General features: G+C 43.5%; 1 protein-coding gene across 1 annotated transcript in view; it reads left to right on the forward strand.

The window, feature by feature from the left end:
• LOC147733116 (uromodulin-like) overlaps positions 1-18,017 on the forward strand; it is a 195,009-nt gene that overhangs the window by 12,094 nt on the left and 164,898 nt on the right. The window contains exon 2 of the mRNA XM_086955814.1: positions 16,012-16,029. Within this exon, the coding sequence (XP_086811940.1) occupies positions 16,012-16,029 (18 nt within the window). The remainder of the gene's footprint in view (positions 1-16,011; positions 16,030-18,017) is intronic.

Genomic DNA, 18,017 nt, shown 5'->3' on the forward strand with positions numbered 1-18,017 from the left:
TAATTGCGCTGTAACCAACTATGTGATCCCGAAGAAACAGATGAGTTTAGAAGTGGGTGATTCCAATCTGGAAACTGTTATACCTTCAGGCAAGCCAGCTGATCAACTGTGTTCCAATAATGAAAATTTGTCACTGTTATCTTGGAATGTGGCGGGGTTGGTGGTGAAACTAGAGAACCTGGAGTGGTGCGAGTATGTGGACAATCATGGTATTTGTTTATTTCAAGAGACATGGGCCAGGACTATTCAGCACAGGCTGGGCTTTGTAACTTATGCCGAGCCCGCAAATAAAGGCCCTAGGGGCAGACCATCCGGTGGATTGACCATATGGGTGGCTGTTCATCTTGGGTTCTTGGTCAAAAGAATTAACACCAATTCTTGTGATATTCTGTGTATTCTTTTGACCCGTAGAAACACACCCAAAATAGCGATTATTAACATCTATCTACGTCCGGTTTTGGGTGGTACAGTTTGTCATGTTCTAGAGTCCTTAATTGCCCTATTAAATAGCTTCTCAACTGATACCAAGGTGATAATAGGCGGGGATTTTAATTGCTATTTCGAACCACTCATGGGTGTCCCACAGCTAACAGCAGACGAGGATGACGCCTGCCGGATTCCACCCCCAAACATCTATCCATTTAAAAACTGGACTTCAATGGCCATGCAGCTCACCTCACTGACATATACTTTCTCACTTAGAGCTTGCAATGGCCGCTTTCCGGGGGATAGCCCTGGCAAAAGTACCTATAATGGAATGGGTCACTCGTCAACAATAGATTATTTGTTGGTTAGTATGTCTGTATGGTATCTGATTCGATGTTTCCACGTTTCGGATCGCGTCGAAAGCGATCACTACCCTTTGGTAGCGGAATTGGATGTCCCAAATTATGATGGGGAGCACCAAGCGGCTGATTTGGTCTCTGGTGCGATTAGGATCACACAGGGCGGTAAAAAAATCCGATGGTCTTCTATTAAGTCGTCCCCAGATAACCTGGCATCACTGTATAAAAGCGTAATTCCCCAGTTTGAGCATCTAAATTTATTGTATGAAAATGCTTCCAATCCTGACAATGATGTTAAATGTTTAGCTATACATAAAGAACTGATGCTGACCCTAGCAGCTAGTTTTTCTAAACCTGTAAAATGTATTAATGGACAGGCACGTATCACAAATTCCTGGTACAACCAGTCTTGCAGGAAGGCGAAGACCACCCTAGTTTCTGCCATCAAATCAGGCCATAGGGCTAATATTTTGGCTGCAAGGAATTCTTATAAGAACCTCCTTTCTCATGCAAAATCTGAATGGGAAACAGAGAAATGGAAGGCCATTAAACAAGCGTTAATAGCGAAAGACGCTCGAACCTTTTGGAACTTGGTCCATACAGGGAAAGCAGAAGGGAAGGTAAAACTTGATCCCAATATAGCCGAGGAAGCTTGGTGTGCATATTTTGGTGATCTCTATTCTAACACCGCTTCCGCCCACAATCTGTCCCCTATAACGTTCTCGAGACCGAGTCTAGAATGCCCCACCCCTCCCTTTACTATGTCGGAAGTGACCCTTGCAGTCCAAGGGTTAAAAAGTAATAAGGCCCCTGGGCTGGACAAGATCCCCGGTGATCTTTTTAGAGATGAGCCGAAGATCTGGGCCCCTACTTGACCGTCATATTTAATGCCATTCTTGACGGCCAAGAGCCTCCTAGCACATGGCTGGGGGCCGAAATAATTCCGATCTACAAAAAGGGTTCTCCGCTGGCCCGTCAAATTATAGACCAATTAGTCTAATTGACGTTACTCAAAAAATCTATGCCAAACTGCTTTTGCAACGCTTGCAAGATTGGATTAGTGAGAACAACATCCTCTCCCACTTGCAAGCAGGGTTCCGTGCCAAAACCTCGACCATTGACCAACTACTACGGCTCCAGGTCCTTTACTGGAAGCATGTGGTGATGGAAGGGGGGAGCCTCTACCTGACATTTGTGGACCTAAAATCCGCATTTGATATGGTGGACAGAAACCAACTTTGGAGCATATTAACAACAATGGGGGTACCACCCTATCTATGTCTCCAATTCAAAAGACTCCATGACGGCACCTATGCAAAGGTTCGCTATGGCAAAAATGGCCAGCTAACAAGAGATTTTCCTATTGAGGAGGGAGTTAGGCAGGGATGTGTACTGGCCCCTACGCTATTTTCCCTCTTTTTAAATGGCCTTGTTGATGACTTAACTAGTGTCCAAAACAGTGATGCTCCTAACTTAGCTGGTGGTAAATTTCCTGCACTTATGTTTGCAGATGACACCCTGCTACTCTCAAAAACACCTATGGGGATGCAGCGGGTGTTAGATCAATTTACCAAATTCTGTAGGGACAGGAATCTGGTAATAAACATAGACAAAACTAAGTACATGGTGTTTAATGACATTACAACTAATTGCCCTTGCCCAACTATGGATGGACGAGCCCTGGAAAGGGTAAACCATTTTACCTATCTAGGTCTGACCTTAAATGATAGAATGAGTTGGGAAACCCAAATGACTAAGGCTAATCTGACCCTCTCTCAGTCTATGGGGGGTATCCTTAAAGTGCAGAAATCTTGTGTTCACAAGCTGGTCAGTGTACCGCTGGAAATATACAAGGTACAAACCAGATCTTCTACCCTTTATGGGGCAGAACTCTGGGGCCATTGTCCAGCGAACGAGATTAGTATAACAGAGAACAAATTCCTTAGACAACTGCTCTCCTTACCCACTAACACCCCCCTAGTTCCACTAAGGCTGGATACAAATCTGAGGCCAATTGCAGAAGTAATTGCCTCACGCCCGCTTCTTTACTGGCGTAGATTGTGGAGTGTCCCGGAGCTTGAGTGTTATAGAGAAGAATTAAAAATTGTTATGGCTCGCCCGGGTGTGGGGAGGATAAAGTGGTTATCTTTTATAAGGGGGCATGCGTCCAAGATCGGCATTGAGAATCTCTGGTCTAATCCGGAGGACACATGCAAATCTATCTCAAAGAGAACCCTGGCTGAGTCTATAAAACATCATAACCTTGAAGAGGTCTTTCGAACAGCCAGGCCATCTAGTCTCACCGACAGTTTCTTGCACTTTAAGAATGTTTACAGTTTTGAGAAAGAATTAGATGCTATAGAACCTGTCTTAGCAAAAAAATTGTTTCTACAATTCAGATATGGTACATTACCCCTCTACTCCTATTCTGATAAATGGAAATTGGGTTTAGCTCGTCCTTGTCCAGGTTGTAATGATCCGAATGAATCTCTAATCCATGTAATCTTGTTTTGTCCTGCTTATTCTGTCAGCAGGAAAAAATGGATTATACAGTTATGTGTTAACCTAGGACTGAGGAACTATATAGACTATTTTAGAATTTTAAAAACTGATACTAATGCATTGATAGTTACTGCTATTTCTAAATTCTTGTTCTCGATGTGGTTAACTAGACGAAGACTGATCCATGTGTAGTAACCCGCTTATTGTGGGTGGATGGCTCTGTCTTAGTAATAATTAGTTTTTTATCTGTTTTAAAGGAAATTTCTTAGCTTCTGTATTCTATTGTTATGTCCTTATTGTTATATTATAACCGCACGTCAACCGATTACTGCAAATATGCTAATTGAGATCTACAATGCATTGGATGAGTTGTAAATGTATTCTTTTTTTAACTGTTATGTACTTTTATGGTTCATTAACAAACCGAAATAAAGTTGACTTGATGATGATGATATTCCTTCGAGGCACTTGATTCCCCAAAGAGTAGACATTTTTATTTTAACCTAGGAGTCAGAATGCATAGAAGTACATCCAGATGTCCATTTTCTTTTATAAGAAGGTCATCATTCGTCTAAGAATATGGTCCGCTTAGTTTTTGAAAAAATATCCATCTTATTCCAGGGGCTCTAACTCAAATGCTTAAAGTCCTTTACTCAAGGCAAGAATATTATTCTCTACTTGGAATTGTAGGAAATGTCAAACTGTCCAGAATGTGGGTATTCGGATGGTCTCAATAGAATACTGTTCACTGCTGTAACATAATACATAGGAATATGTTTATTGTATGTGCATGATTGCAAACAGCTTTATATCAACGATCCATCCTGTTTCAAAAGCAAGCTTGCCATTCCCTCTATGATTAAAAATTGTAAATCAACAGGTGAACTATTATTCAACCTTCTCCCTAAGGTGCTCCATATTAGACAACAGTTCCTCTTCCTCTGAGACCTAAAATCTAAAATTGTCATGTGTTTTACTTCAGTGCAGAACCAACCTGTTCCAAGTTCCCAAAAGATCTTATGGCTAATCTTTTTCGCTCTCATCTTGATTAAGGACCAGGCTCTTTGCCAATGTAATCATAGGCATCTTGTTGACCAACACACAGACATGCTATGAGTAGAAGTTCCATACTAATGCGATGCTTACTACTCACTTGAGAGAGAATGGGTGAGGGAAGGACTCCGACTCATATCCGAAAAATCAAGCACCTTGGTCCTCATCGGTACAAGGATAACTGAGGGGTCAAACTCTTCAGTCTTTGACACTGATAACCATCTAAAAGGCCTCAGGGTGATCATGAACACACTTGAAGGCCTCAGCACTCCAGTGAAATCCATCCCAGGGTCTTTCCTTTGTCCATTCCAGAGCACGTCCTGCCTGAGCCCCTCCTGGGTCCTGATTGCCAGCTCTACACTATCTTGAGCAGAGTAAGGTACATCTGTTGGTTACAGTGTTATTCAAGTAAGAGAGTGGGTTTACCTCCTTGACTCCAACAATGACCCTTTTTCCTCTTGTTTTGTCCTGGATATTCCTGCTACCTTCCCTGTATATTCTTGTTTCAAACTAAACGTATCAGTCCACAGTACATGAAATGTCTTGCCCCATTTAATTACATACTGTATCCTTTCTCTTTCCGTCCCTTTACTTTAGTATCAAAAAGGTCTGTTTGTCTGTCCAGCATCAATGTTTGCCTCCTCCCAGTTTGCTCCCCTTTATTGTATATTCTCTGTACACACTCACCCCTCACGGCTTCTTTGAAGCCGCTCTCAATCTTTTCAGTCTTTGAGCTCCCGATGGTCTGGTTCATTACATTGATAAATATTTCATGGCAAATTGCTCTTCACTGAAAAATTCACAGTTCTACAGTAAACAAACCCCAAGTGTTCTTCTAGTCAGTAACCCAGGATATTTTCGTCATTTATGGAGATAGACCTTAAATTATTTTCCTATGAACTGATTTTTGGAAGAATATGTTTCTGTTATTTGTACTTGTTTCATATTTACCAATATCTATGCTCGACCATCAATCGACCATATGCAGGGCGTTTGCGTGTGGGGTATCCTGCTAATACAGGTCCAGTGTTGCATGATGAACAGTACTGCTGCACCCCTTCAAATGTTGACGACTGATGCCCAAAGAGAATCCAGTGAGAGATTTTCCACAGTGAAAAGTCCACATTTCTGCTTCCGAGCATGCTAGAAAACCAGTGAAGACATATCAGGTCCCTGTAATGAGTGATTTCTGGATTATAAGTGACTCTAAATTAAAACCTTCATTCTGAGATGGGACAGATTTAAGAATTGAGAGCAAGTCAATGAGTGACTAGGACTGAATCTCCAAGGAGCCAGAAACATATGCATCACCAACAAGAGGCACAATACGATAGACTCTGATGCTATGGTTGTTAGTGATGACATAGGTGGACTATAAAGTTGGGAACATGGGGAAGAGGGAAGAAAAGCTGTCAGCAAATGGCAACATTGAAAAGTTGCATTTGATTTTAAATTCGTGCAAATTAAAAATTCACATCAATGATGACAAATGAAGTGCCGATGTGCGTCAAATGTCTATTTTGAAGGATGAGGCATGTGCTGCACTGGCTCATGGGCTTTTTCAAACTGGGGGCATCTTTCAAAAGTCTGTTTCAGGACATGGGTTATTTTTAGTTATTCCCAGAGGAGTATTAGGCTGCTGCCTCGCATGCCTTTTTACCAACACATGCAATGTATTAGTGAAAGAGAATTAATAAAATGTGACATCCTTACAATTTTGAAGTACTGCTAAAGTAAGTATTCCAGAAGGCTTCTTTGAAAAGCTACTTTTGAACTTTTGGAAAACCCTTGATCCCTTTCTGTTCTTCGAAATGTCAGGGATAAATGAAATGTAATCACAAGAGGAAACGCTTCATGGGGAATATAATTACGTTTAAACAAACTCAATTTGATCAAAGGATTTTTCTGTAATTTTCACACAGTTTATCTATCACTTGTAAGTTTAAAAATCATTCACTATTAGTTTTGACAACTCTTTACTACACAATATACAGAAATATAACATTTATAACTAAAGAACATTAAGAATGAGTGAAAAAATACATTAACATCCAATGCTTTCTAATAGCCTTGAAGAAGTCCTCTCTCTCCCGTAAACCACATAGGGTTTAAATTTTTTTAAGCAATTGTTAACTTTGGGTCCATTAGTTAATATTTATTTTCTCAGCAGTAGTCATTTTGTCAGTTTGAACCCCTTTTAAGGTCGAACATTCAAGACCTCTTGTATATACTTTAGTATATACTTACATGTGAATGTACTTTGTGGGCTCAGGAGATCAGCCCTAGGAATTGTCTGCTTTCCCTTAGGGACTTTTTTTCTGTTCAACGGCCTCTATTTAAGTGTCTTGATAGAAAACGACCAGTAGAGGTCAGCAAAAGGCCAGAATTGCTGTCTGCTGAGGGCCTTTTTTATTTTTTATTTTTCCGACACATGCCTCTATGTAACTTTCTTGATAGAAAACGACCAGCAAAGGTCAGTAAAATACCAGAATCCCTTTAGAATTCTCTAGATTCCAGTCCATAGAAATTGTTTTACACGAGAACCCGTAGACAATAATATTTTTTTCAAATCTTGTATTTTCAGTGATATGACCACCGATGGCCCTGATTTTATATTAAACACAGCGCTTTGAAATGTACCATTTCCAGCTGAAAGGAAATATTTTTCTCCCTGTAATCCCATAACTGGCAATTCACGCAGTTTAGTGCTTACTTTCCCTACATGTTAAAGAGCAGTAGATGTTTCAGCACCTAGGCTAATGTGCTGCATAGCTAAATACATATAAGGTCCCAAAGGAGAGACCGATTGCATTGCAAATGTTTGTTTAATCCAGAGTTTGGTCTCATATGGAAAACTGTTGCTTACGTTTAGGTAATTGAAGAGCACCAAACAGTTTGTCTTCGGGGAGATTCCCTCCAATAACCCTCTGAAAGTTCAAAAGGATTCCAGGCCAAAGTTCTTCATCAGTTGGACTCATCATAATTAAAGAACTGGTTCCCCTACTCGGATTTACTCCTCCAGCACCTCTTATTAACCTCAGTTTACCCACAGTATATTGCAACCAATAATTTCCTAAACAAATTTTCTAGCGCATGTGACAATGTCCGAGATCAAGAATTACCCTGGGGTTGTCTCAGGGAATGCCAAGCTATCATTAAGCTCCTCTTCCCCTCTGGTGCGCCTAAAGTAGAGAAATGTTGCCCTGATGAGGAGCCAGGCAATGTATCAGCCAGATCAGCTCTGCATCTGTTTTTATTAAGAATATTACTTATGATGGAAGTAGCTGTATCTGTTCTTTCTGGTCCCCACAAAAGGTAGTTTTCATTAACTCTCCTTAATGTAAGGAAGGCGAGGTTTTCTGTCTTGGAGGAGGTGCAAACTTCCTGACTACAATATTAATCCTGATGAACCAACATAGTCTATCAGTATTGTGCCACAATATAGTCTATTAATCCTCCTCTGTTATTTGGCAGGATTCACTCCTTATTGTTCCAGAAACGAGCATGCTTTGTATTATAAATGTTTAATGTGCAACCTTTACAGAGTTCACAAAGGGCTGTGTTCACTATATTTAGGCCTGGATTAAGAGAGCCCTGTTAATTAACGTCTCTCGTGCAAACACCTTTATGAGCAGGGTTCCACGCTACAGGTGTCTCTGCTGCTAGCACGAGCACCCCATGGCCTGTGTCCCTCGTCGCAGACTTACAGGTAGCGTGCTAGAACACCTTTCTGTTAGTAATATCTCCTCTCCGGTTCTGCCGACAATGAATGAAGCCATGTTGGTGAACCTCCTCCACCAAACTCGTGTCGTCAAAGACTCAGCTGTAACAGGCGTAGGCCAGGTCACCCGTAGGGGCAGATTTACAAGTCCTGTACACCACTTTTGCTTCGCCGTTGCGTCACTTTTGTGATGCAGAGGCGGCGCAAAGCCAGCTTCATGTTACAATGTGACCCATCTAGAGAGATGCGCCACGTTTGTGAAGCCCTGCGCCACATGAAACCTGCGCAGGGGGGAAAAGCCTCTGAAAAGTGGCTGACTGAAATCTACAAGATTTCACTCAGTCACTTTTCCGACCCAGCTACTTCAAAACCATACGCCTGCTTGTAGCAGGCGTAAGGAGTGACGCAGCACAGCTAGTATAGGGCGCCCCCGAGCATTGCTGGAGATGCGTCGCACTTGCGACACGACTTAAGCATCCGTCACCTTTACAGCATCAGTTGGCCCACGCATCTGCCCCTCCTTGCACCATGGTGCGCTGCACTGTAAATGCGACGCATTTGTGGTGGTGCTATGGGTAATTACATGACGCATCTGTTCTGGCGCATCCCTGCTGATTTGCAGAGATGCGCCAGAAGTCGTAAATCTGCCCCATAGTATCTTAAATTTCTACATGGACAGGTTTGTATTTCAAAACACTATCTTGAGTATCACCGCGAGAGGCTCTACATTGATGTGATTAATTATCAGCCTAAAAATGGCCATGACGTGGCACTCAACAGTAGTTACTAAAATAAAACTGTGATAATAATATTTTTCATAGGTCCTCATATTATTAGAGGGAAAAGGCCCCATCTGAAATGCTCGTCTTTTGGAGCCACCCCAGAGGAAGGGCACTCTGGTGTTCTGACATCTGGTGGTTAAAAAGAATATGGCACCGACTGGAGACCAAAATTGCGAGCACCATTTGACTACCTACTCTCAGGTGTTTGACCCTACAATCATCCAGCGGCTGTTGAGAAGAATGCTGAATGAAAGTGTTCTCCAGACAGTATTTAGTTTACCCTGAGTTTTTATTATTCTGTGTGGTTCAAACGTCACACACATTGAGACAGTTACTTTCCGTTGGTGACATGGCCCAGGAAGGCAAAGCCAACAAGATAGGGCCCGGCCCGTAGGAAACCCCTACCGGCTGTGGGAACCCTGGAAGCACCACAGGCAATGCCAGCAGAATGGGCCTTCTGCGATTGGGCGCATTTTTTGAAAACCACGAACTACCCAATGGTAGAAGGAGGGTGGGGCGAGCAAGGAGGCCGAAAGACTGCACGCGCCCCCTTGACCACAACTAACCATGGCCTTGGAAGACTATCGCTTGGGTGGACCATCACCTCAGGAGACATTGTCTCGTCAGGAGCACAAAGGGTGCAAATGCCAAATATCCCCAGGGAGGTCCTCGGTTAGACCCTGTAGGAGTGACGGCGCCCCGTTAGTCCTACAGGCAGTTGTAAGCCTGAGCAACCAGTGGTTGCCTAGAACGCTCCGCCCCCTTGGGCGTGAGTAAGGGGGTGGACTGGCGGTCCAAAGGTGGGAGGGGTTACCCCCTCCCCCAAAATTGGTAAGCACTAATTGGCTACGGCTACGGTGTAGTTTGGCTAATCAGGTGGGCAGGCGGCAGAGGGGATGCCTGCCCTTGGATTGCCCGTAAAATAACCCACCATGTTTGGAATATTTGTTATGCAAATAAACCTGCAGCAATTTACTCCACAAACAAGGTGCTGTGTGGTTTATTTCCTTATGGTATTGCTGTATGTGGGATGGGCAGTGTTGCTGATAATGGCACTATGGTCGTTGAGAACGACCCTCCCCTTCTCTGCCTGCACTACAAGGAGAAGGAATCAACATCTGCCGGCAGCTCACCTAGGAACCAACGGCCGGCTATCAGAGCAGATGATGAGACGGTTACTTTCCGTTACTACATTTTGGAGTACACAGAGACGTTTTGGCATAATGTGTCCTTATATTGAAACAAAGTCCAGGGTCGGAAGGAAATAATTACCCAGCACCACCACCTCCATCAGCAAACCCCAGTGGTGCAGTCTGGCATAACGGCACAGGATGTTAAATACCACAATCTGATATCCAAGCCATAAATCCACTACATGGATAGGCTGTGTTCCCCTGCTCTGTGCACTGCCATCATCTGAACAACTGGAAGTTTTCTGCTTGGATTTGGTCTCTTTGAGATGCGGGTGTGGCCAGGACATCTGCATAGATGGTCTTCTTACCTGACCTGCAATAGAACTGGAATTTGTATGTATTTTGGCCAGCTAAGTATCAATGTTAGAGGCATCCAACTTAGCCTGTGTCTTTATGAAAGTGAGAGAGTTGTTGTCGGTTCTCAGGAGGAACCTGGCCACACAGAAGCTTGAAAGAATTTCTCAGCTGTGTTCCCTTCTAAAGTGTTGCACTCAAGCTTGTGAATTTCATAGCTCTTAACTGACCCTGACACAATGAGGTTGGAGTATCTGCATGGACCTAACCTTTCCCCCTCACAACACCTAAACCCTCATGGCTGAAATGTACATGAAGCAATCATGGTCATAGCTTGGGCGCACCTGAATCTAAAAAACTCCTGGACCTTGTGATGAAGCGGCTCAAGAGCACCAATGTTCAGTTCCTCTTTTGTATTCAGAGTGATGGGGATTTTGGGTACCCAAGTGACAAATCGTGTAATCGTCACACACCCGGTAAGCTTAGCTAGCCTTTCCCCATGTTTGGATGAAGCAATGTCCTCAGGGCCTCCACTTTCACTATGTCCACCTCTATGCCTTTCGCTGGGGGAAAACGAGGCCCACACGCTTGACACAGGAGTGGCAGAAGCCTCATATGTTAAGAGACCACTGCTGAGCTCAGTTCTTGCAGCCAATCCGGGACATACTAGATCCTTGCTAGCACTCATTCAGTGTCTTTCTGAAGACAATGATATCATTCAAGCAGACTACAACTTCGACGATGTTCAGGACTCTCGCCGTGCGTTCCATGAGCTGCTGAAAGATTGGGGGATGGAGGGGAGTTCTCTCAATACTCACTGGGGTCCCCTAAACCTGCAGAAGCAAAGTGGGAAGCTGAACAATGTCTTCATTTTGTCAATTTTATCCATTAGTGTCCAGCATTACCCATGGCTGAAATTCAGAACAGAGAATCAATTAATTCAGATCTGGCGACCAAGTGTATTTACACACTTGACCCGTTGCTGACTAAGTAGTCTACGTGGTTGCTGGGGGTTTAATGGATATGGCACAGTGGCCTTCGTTCTTCTTCTTTCAGGCTACTAAGATTGATGCAGTTTATAGATATCAAGACTCCTGGATTTTCCCTGTTTCTACATCTGCCTCCTCTCACCTTCAATAGCAGTGGCTTCATAGTATCTCAACCTTCCTCTGAGAGTGCAATTAGCCTAAAGTTAGATATTGTGTTCACCTCTTGGGCCTGTTCTATAGTGTCTCAAGCTTCCTCTAAGAGTGGAATTAGCCTAAAGTTAGATATTGGGTTCACCTCTTGGGCCTGTTCTATATCAAAGTCCAAATGATTACTGACAAACTATAGCTCCCCTCAAGCAGAAACAGTTTTCTGTGCCATAGTTGCTACAAACAAACATGTCAGGCAGAGTGACAGGATATTGCGTGAGACTGGAGATTGGTATAGTCAAAATTCATTGTGGCCGGTGGATAACGGGCACCAGCGACTCATTGAATAAGATGCCTTCTGTTTTGGTGTCTGCTTGGAGCTGCTACTACAAAGTATCTTCTGCAAGTGGCCTCCAGCAAGAAGTTAGATCACTTGATTTGGCACTACCCTGCTGAAATAGTCAAAGCATGTACCCTGATCAGGTTGACTTCCTGGTTATTTGCTTTGAAAGGTCATCTTGGCAGCATCGTCGGTGCATGTACATGATGGGAAATTTGTCACACTCAGACAGGTCTGAGCACAGATTGCTAACTGCACTGGATATTATACATTTACTTTGTTGCTTTGAAAAGTCAAATTATTAAATCTTCATTCTCCCCATCAATCTGCTGGGGCAGTCTAACTGTGTTCTAGGGGCAAACTAGATTTTTCTCCAGTGACTCCAGTAGTCAAATGCAGGAGGGGAAAGTGGAGTTTTGCCGCTGCCCGTCAACTAAATCTCTTGGGCCGCGTAGAGGTTTGGGTGTTCAGTTCTCTAATGCAACCCCCTCTTGAACATCTTCATCATTTGGTTTCAGCTTATGCGTCTCTAACTGCCTCACAGTCACCCATTACTGGATGGGCATATGATCACTCATTTGAATTCATTCAAAATCAAAATAATCTATTTTCTTGCTACTTCATCACCTCCCACTTCTCACCTTCCTGTTAATTTTCTGCCAGCCACCATGACCACATAATCCTCACCCAGAAACCCTGGTTCACACTTTGATTCTATTATGATTGTGTCCATTTTCATAACGAACACAGTCTAAGCCACAAGATTCCAGCCAATGAACATAGGACAAATCCGTTCAGGCATTGTTTTCCGATATCAAAGACACTTATCTCCTCATTAATCCTCTTCCAGCTGGACTACTGTAACAGTCTCCTGGTTGCACAAACCCCTTTGATATCACTGATAAACATTACTGTTAGAACCCTTTACATTCTTCTCAAACACATTCCTGCATCACATTACGCCACCAAAGCCAACATGTTATTAGGAACAACTGGACATAATCTTGGGGGCATATTTGCAAGCCCCTAGCTCCACCAAAGAATCACTTTTTTTTAAACGATACTCTGGCGTTGTGAGCTGACCCATATTTACAAGGCCAGGCAAAGCCACCCTGAATGATTTTCATGGCCTTGTAAATAAGGCCTTTTTTCATGCATTGCTTTACGTGAAAGGGGAGTGCAATGTGTGTTGTTGTTGGCTTTCCACTGCAATACACATTGCTTTTTTAAGCTGCCCCAGATTTTCATGGATGTGTGAGTCTGCCGCAGCGCCAAAATGAATGCCATTGAAAAGCAGGTTGCACAACGAGGGGAAATAATTTTATTTCACCTCATTTTTTGCTGTTTCTATGTGTGCTGCATTTTGAAGCATACATCGAAGGAGCAAATTGCCTTTAATTATTATTTATGTGCAGGAAGGTGCCCCTTTATCCCTCCAATGCAGTCACCCATGCACAATGGCACAAGGGTGTCTGCAATGGTGCTTGGCAGCTTTTTTAGCACCGGCGCAAAGGAAAACAGGGGTGCATTGTATTCTTGTGAATATGGCACATTCCTGCATGTTTTAAATGATGAAGGGCTACTAAATTGCTTGCAGCTCCACGCTGCAACATTTCTTTGTAAATATGCCCCTTGCTTTTCAAAGCTGTAAATGATACTGGCTGATCTACCTATCTACATTCACAGTTTGTTACATCATAGCTCTCAATCTAGGACCAGCTAACCAAAGTTTCCATATTTTACCAAGACCCCTGTATGCAAAATCCAAATGCTGCATCTTCTACCTAGGGGGACCCATATGCTGGAACTCCCTTCCCAGTGACTCTAGTTTATTCTCAACACTAAACTCATCCAAGATTGCCCTGGAGGAACCCTCCACCTCCAGTGGGGGTAGACAAAGATAAGGAGTGGTGGGGTGGGTAAAGGCAGCCCAGGGGAGCGAGCTGGGGATTTAAAATTAAAGTTATTAAATTAGACTTATCTTGTGCTGACAGCTGTCTAGTGCTTCTGAGTTTCAGGTCTCAGCAGTCCCTGGGACAGCATCACAGACTCTCCATCCAATCCCTGTGCTGCTCTCAAGCATGAGCGCAGCACCCAGATTGGCCTGAGTGAGCTGGATTACCGCTCACTCAGGCACAGGAAGTCTGTGCTTTTTCTCCAACCCGGCTGGGGAATACAGCTGGGTTGGAGAAACCTACTTAAAAATCTTAAGACACATGATTAATTCTCCTTTGATTCATATTATCACGTAAAAGTGCACCTACCACTCCTCCTCCCCCCTCCCATGTCCCGTCCCCGCCTTTCCCTGCACACACTGGCGCAGTCAGCAGCTGAAAAATAAAACTATAATAAAATATTTTTTTTTCAGCTTTTGACTGAGCCAGTGGGGGCGATGCTCCTCCGCCATTGCGGAGGAGACATCGCTGTCCAACACATGGATGCTACTGCAGTGTCCTCACTGTAGATATTTAGAGCGGATGTGTGTAATGTTTTGGGTTGTTCAAATATCAGCAGCTATCCACTAGTCACTACACAATTTATATTTGTACTCACCAAAACTGCATCTGATCTATGTACCCTTAATATTGTTCCTTTGTACAAAATGTCTGATTGAAATAGTAATTTTGTTGATAATACAATAATTTAAAACAGGGATTCTGCCAGCATCATCTGCGGAGACTATAAAGACTATCTAGATACTTCTTTTCCCTGGATATCTCAGAGAGGATCAGTAAAAATAGAAGTTTTTTTTGCCTCAAACTAAAGGTGCATTACTTGATCTTCTCTAGCACAGAAGCACCTGCTCCATGTGGGAGCCCTCTAGGATAATAATCCTCAATTTTCTGATAACTTGGTGCAGCACTTTTTCATTCCTCATCACACAAACAGTCCCTTGCCCTTGCACTGTGTGCTCCTCATGACTCAGGACATGTTCTTCTTCCTGGCCTTTGTAATGCTGGTGATCAGGTACAAGTAGCTAACTACACATGGTCCAGCCCTTTGAGATTTACGTGTTTCATAGCTCTTTGAATAATCCCAAATCAGGCTGTGACTTTGCACTGTGGAGGGTAATGGCTCTCTTTCAAGGAGGAGAGCATGTATGCAGTGCAAAAGGTAATAGGCAACATGGCTCAGTGTTCCTCAAGTCTACGCTATTCACTGTCAGAGACGCCATTCGTCAAGGCTCATACCTCAACAAAGTTTCCAAACATGGACGGCGCTGCCTAACAACCTTCAGAAATGGAAGCTTTCTTCACCCCCTGCAAAGTATACTCTCAGCAGTGAAGAAGACTTTCCAAAAATGCTTGTCTCTCGTTTGCGGGAAGACTTTAGACGGTTCTCTGCTCTGACCCTGAAAGTCAATAGTTCTCTGACACATAATATTCACCATCTCTCCACTCTACTTCGAAAGGCCTTATCTTAACTTCTGCTATTTTCTCAGTGAAGTGGTTGTAGGTTCCAACCACCAACATATTGTTAAACCTGCAGTGTGTGTATTCTCCCCCCCAAAAAATGGATTCAGAGGCATCTGCTCTTCCATGTACTGGGACATATGGAGAGGCCCTTATGAAGGCTTCTGATTCTTTGTTATTTGTAGTACATCCGGTTTGATGGGCTTGGGTTTCAGCCTCAGTGTGTGGTTGTATTCAACTTGTTCCCAGAAGAGAAGAGCCGTTTTAGTTTTTGGCCTGTCTGCTCCAGATGTTTTAGGGGGGCTCATTTCAGGAACCTTTCAAAAGTTGAAACCTCTACCCACAGCCACTCAATCAGCGGGAGGGCACTCGCTAGCCACGCGCACCACATAGAAACTCAATATGAGTCCTTTTCGTGCTGTGTAAATTGTGACGCTGCAGTAGTGAAGAAAATCCACCCTGCGGGTTGAGGGGTAGCAAGGGTTGTGCTTTGCAAGCTACTGTTACAAAAAAGCTATAACTTTGCATACTGCAGCATCATAGCAGAAACGGGCGGGTCTTGAGTGCATGTACTACTATGATTTGCTTTCCAATATCTGCCAGGAGGGCCCTACACAACCCTTAATTCAATCACTGATATCCGGCCCAAGATGTGTAGAATTCATTGCTAGATATCGTTGAGTTGTACCACTATTGCAAGTTTTCCAGTATTTGAACTGTGCTTTTTAACTTTCTTCAGATGTAAAGAATATTTATTTTCTCTCTCTCTCTCTCTCTCTCTCTTATCTACAGGAGCGGTGACATGCTTCGGTAAGTGCCTCTTTTTTAATCATATGCATGATGTGCTGGGACTGGGTAATGAGAGTAGGTTTGTGCTGATAATGTATACTTTGCAATGACTATTAAGCCTTCTGCTGTCGGTATGCAGAGCTCCCCTGACCAAGGGTGTCAGGTGTTTTGCAGTCCCCAACCAACAGGGTACTGCCCAAATATCGGTTGCAGTAATTTAGTGCCACCCCCCACCATGCTCAAGGATGAGGGGCTTTATCTTTTCCCGTAGTTCCCGGATTGACTGTCTTTCACCCTTATGGTTTTTCATATGTGGTTGAAGACTGCAGACAAATGTTCCTCTGCAGTGTCAGCAAAAATGCTAATAGAACACCAGAGTAGCTATCAGCTACCAGGGTGCCTAGGTTTTATCTATATTTTTTTAAACAGAAGTTAAAACCCCCAACTGTTTTGGGATTCTCAGGAAGAGTGGTAGCAGTAGCTACAACTTGGATCTTCAAAATAATAAACCCACTACTCTTAGCCAAAGGTGGATGCTGGGAGTTAATACTTTTCAGCCACTGGGAAACGTGAGGGAACAGGGTATAATATCAATCTCTTTTAACTCTTCGGCAAGGCTGGATGGTCTCAAGCCACTGTGGCAGCTTACAGCTGTCCCGGGGTAAAAGTAGTTGTCACACTGAGACCGCCAGACAAGTTATGTTGGTAAGTTGGTTGTATTTCTAACCACTCCCTGCTCTTTAGGCAACGCCAAGAGGTTATTTCCTTTACCCACCCTGGCCTTACCGTAGGTATAAGTTAAGGAGGGTTTGCCTCGATCCCTCCATTGCTCAACAGCTGGGTTTTACCTCACAGCAGCACTGCTTCCTTAGTGTTGGTTCATCCTACCAACCTTGAAAGGCCAAGGAAGGTTGTTATTCCTCTCATCTTCATTAAAGGTGTTCAAGTTATTTTTTGAAGCTCAACAAAGCCCTGAGGCCTGAGTGGGAGCAATGGAGGGAGGGATTTATGACTCACCTCTAACCTTTGCCCAAAATTATGGGAAGAGGTATTTGATACCTATTCTGCCTGGCCTAAGGGAGTGGGATATTTAGTGCCCACCTTTGCTCAACGAAGTTCAAAGAATGTTCTTTCATTTTCTCTTCCTGATAGCACCTTAGGCCCGGGAGGACAAGCTTTAACTCAACCACACTTCCTCGATGGCAGAGATTATATATATATTTTTTACAACTCCGCTGTGTCAGCTTGAACTCCCAGACTTGCCAAATGGCCACAAATAGGAACTGTCCAGTCCAAACTGCCAGGTGTGTTCCCCTCTGAACAGAAACACAAGCAACTGGACCAGTTTGGCCACTTATGACCTCTTCAGTAGAGTAAAAAAAAATGGCAGTAGGGAATTGCTAGTTGCACCACCTCACAATACACAGGAATCACAATAGGTTGCTCTACACATGCTGCCCACCTCTCTAGTCCACTGCCACGGGACCATTCACATATAAATACACAGCAAGCAAATAGAGAGGCAACAATGAGAGCAATTGTACAGTGCTGCAATACACCAAGACGAAACAAATGTTCTTCAGACATCCAGAATTCTCAGTACAAGATGATCAAACAGTCAACCAACACGTTTCGCCCGTTATTGGCTTCCTCAGGGAAAATACACGGGTTTACAGAAATAGCAGTGATTTCCTGGAGTAGATAGGCAAAGGTATGGGCTTATTGGTAGAAATATCCAGTTCTTCAAAAAAAAGGGGAGAAGGGGGCGTGAGGTGGACGAAACGTAAGCCACAAACAACCACGGCACCGCGTTTCCTAAATGAATTCTTTATTATTCCAATGTCAACGTTCCGCTGAGAAATGTGAGTGTATGCTGTGATATGCACCACTCCAATATGGGCAAGTGATTCTCAGAAGGCCCCCATAATGTGCAGAGTTTCTCGACTCACCCGCAATTCAAGTCGAATTTCGATTTGAATTAGGAAACGCGTGGCTGTCTGTTCGATCAA

This window comes from Lissotriton vulgaris, chromosome 2_1, assembly GCF_964263255.1.
Source record: "Lissotriton vulgaris chromosome 2_1, aLisVul1.2, whole genome shotgun sequence".
In the NCBI taxonomy this organism is placed as follows: domain Eukaryota; kingdom Metazoa; phylum Chordata; class Amphibia; order Caudata; family Salamandridae; genus Lissotriton; species Lissotriton vulgaris.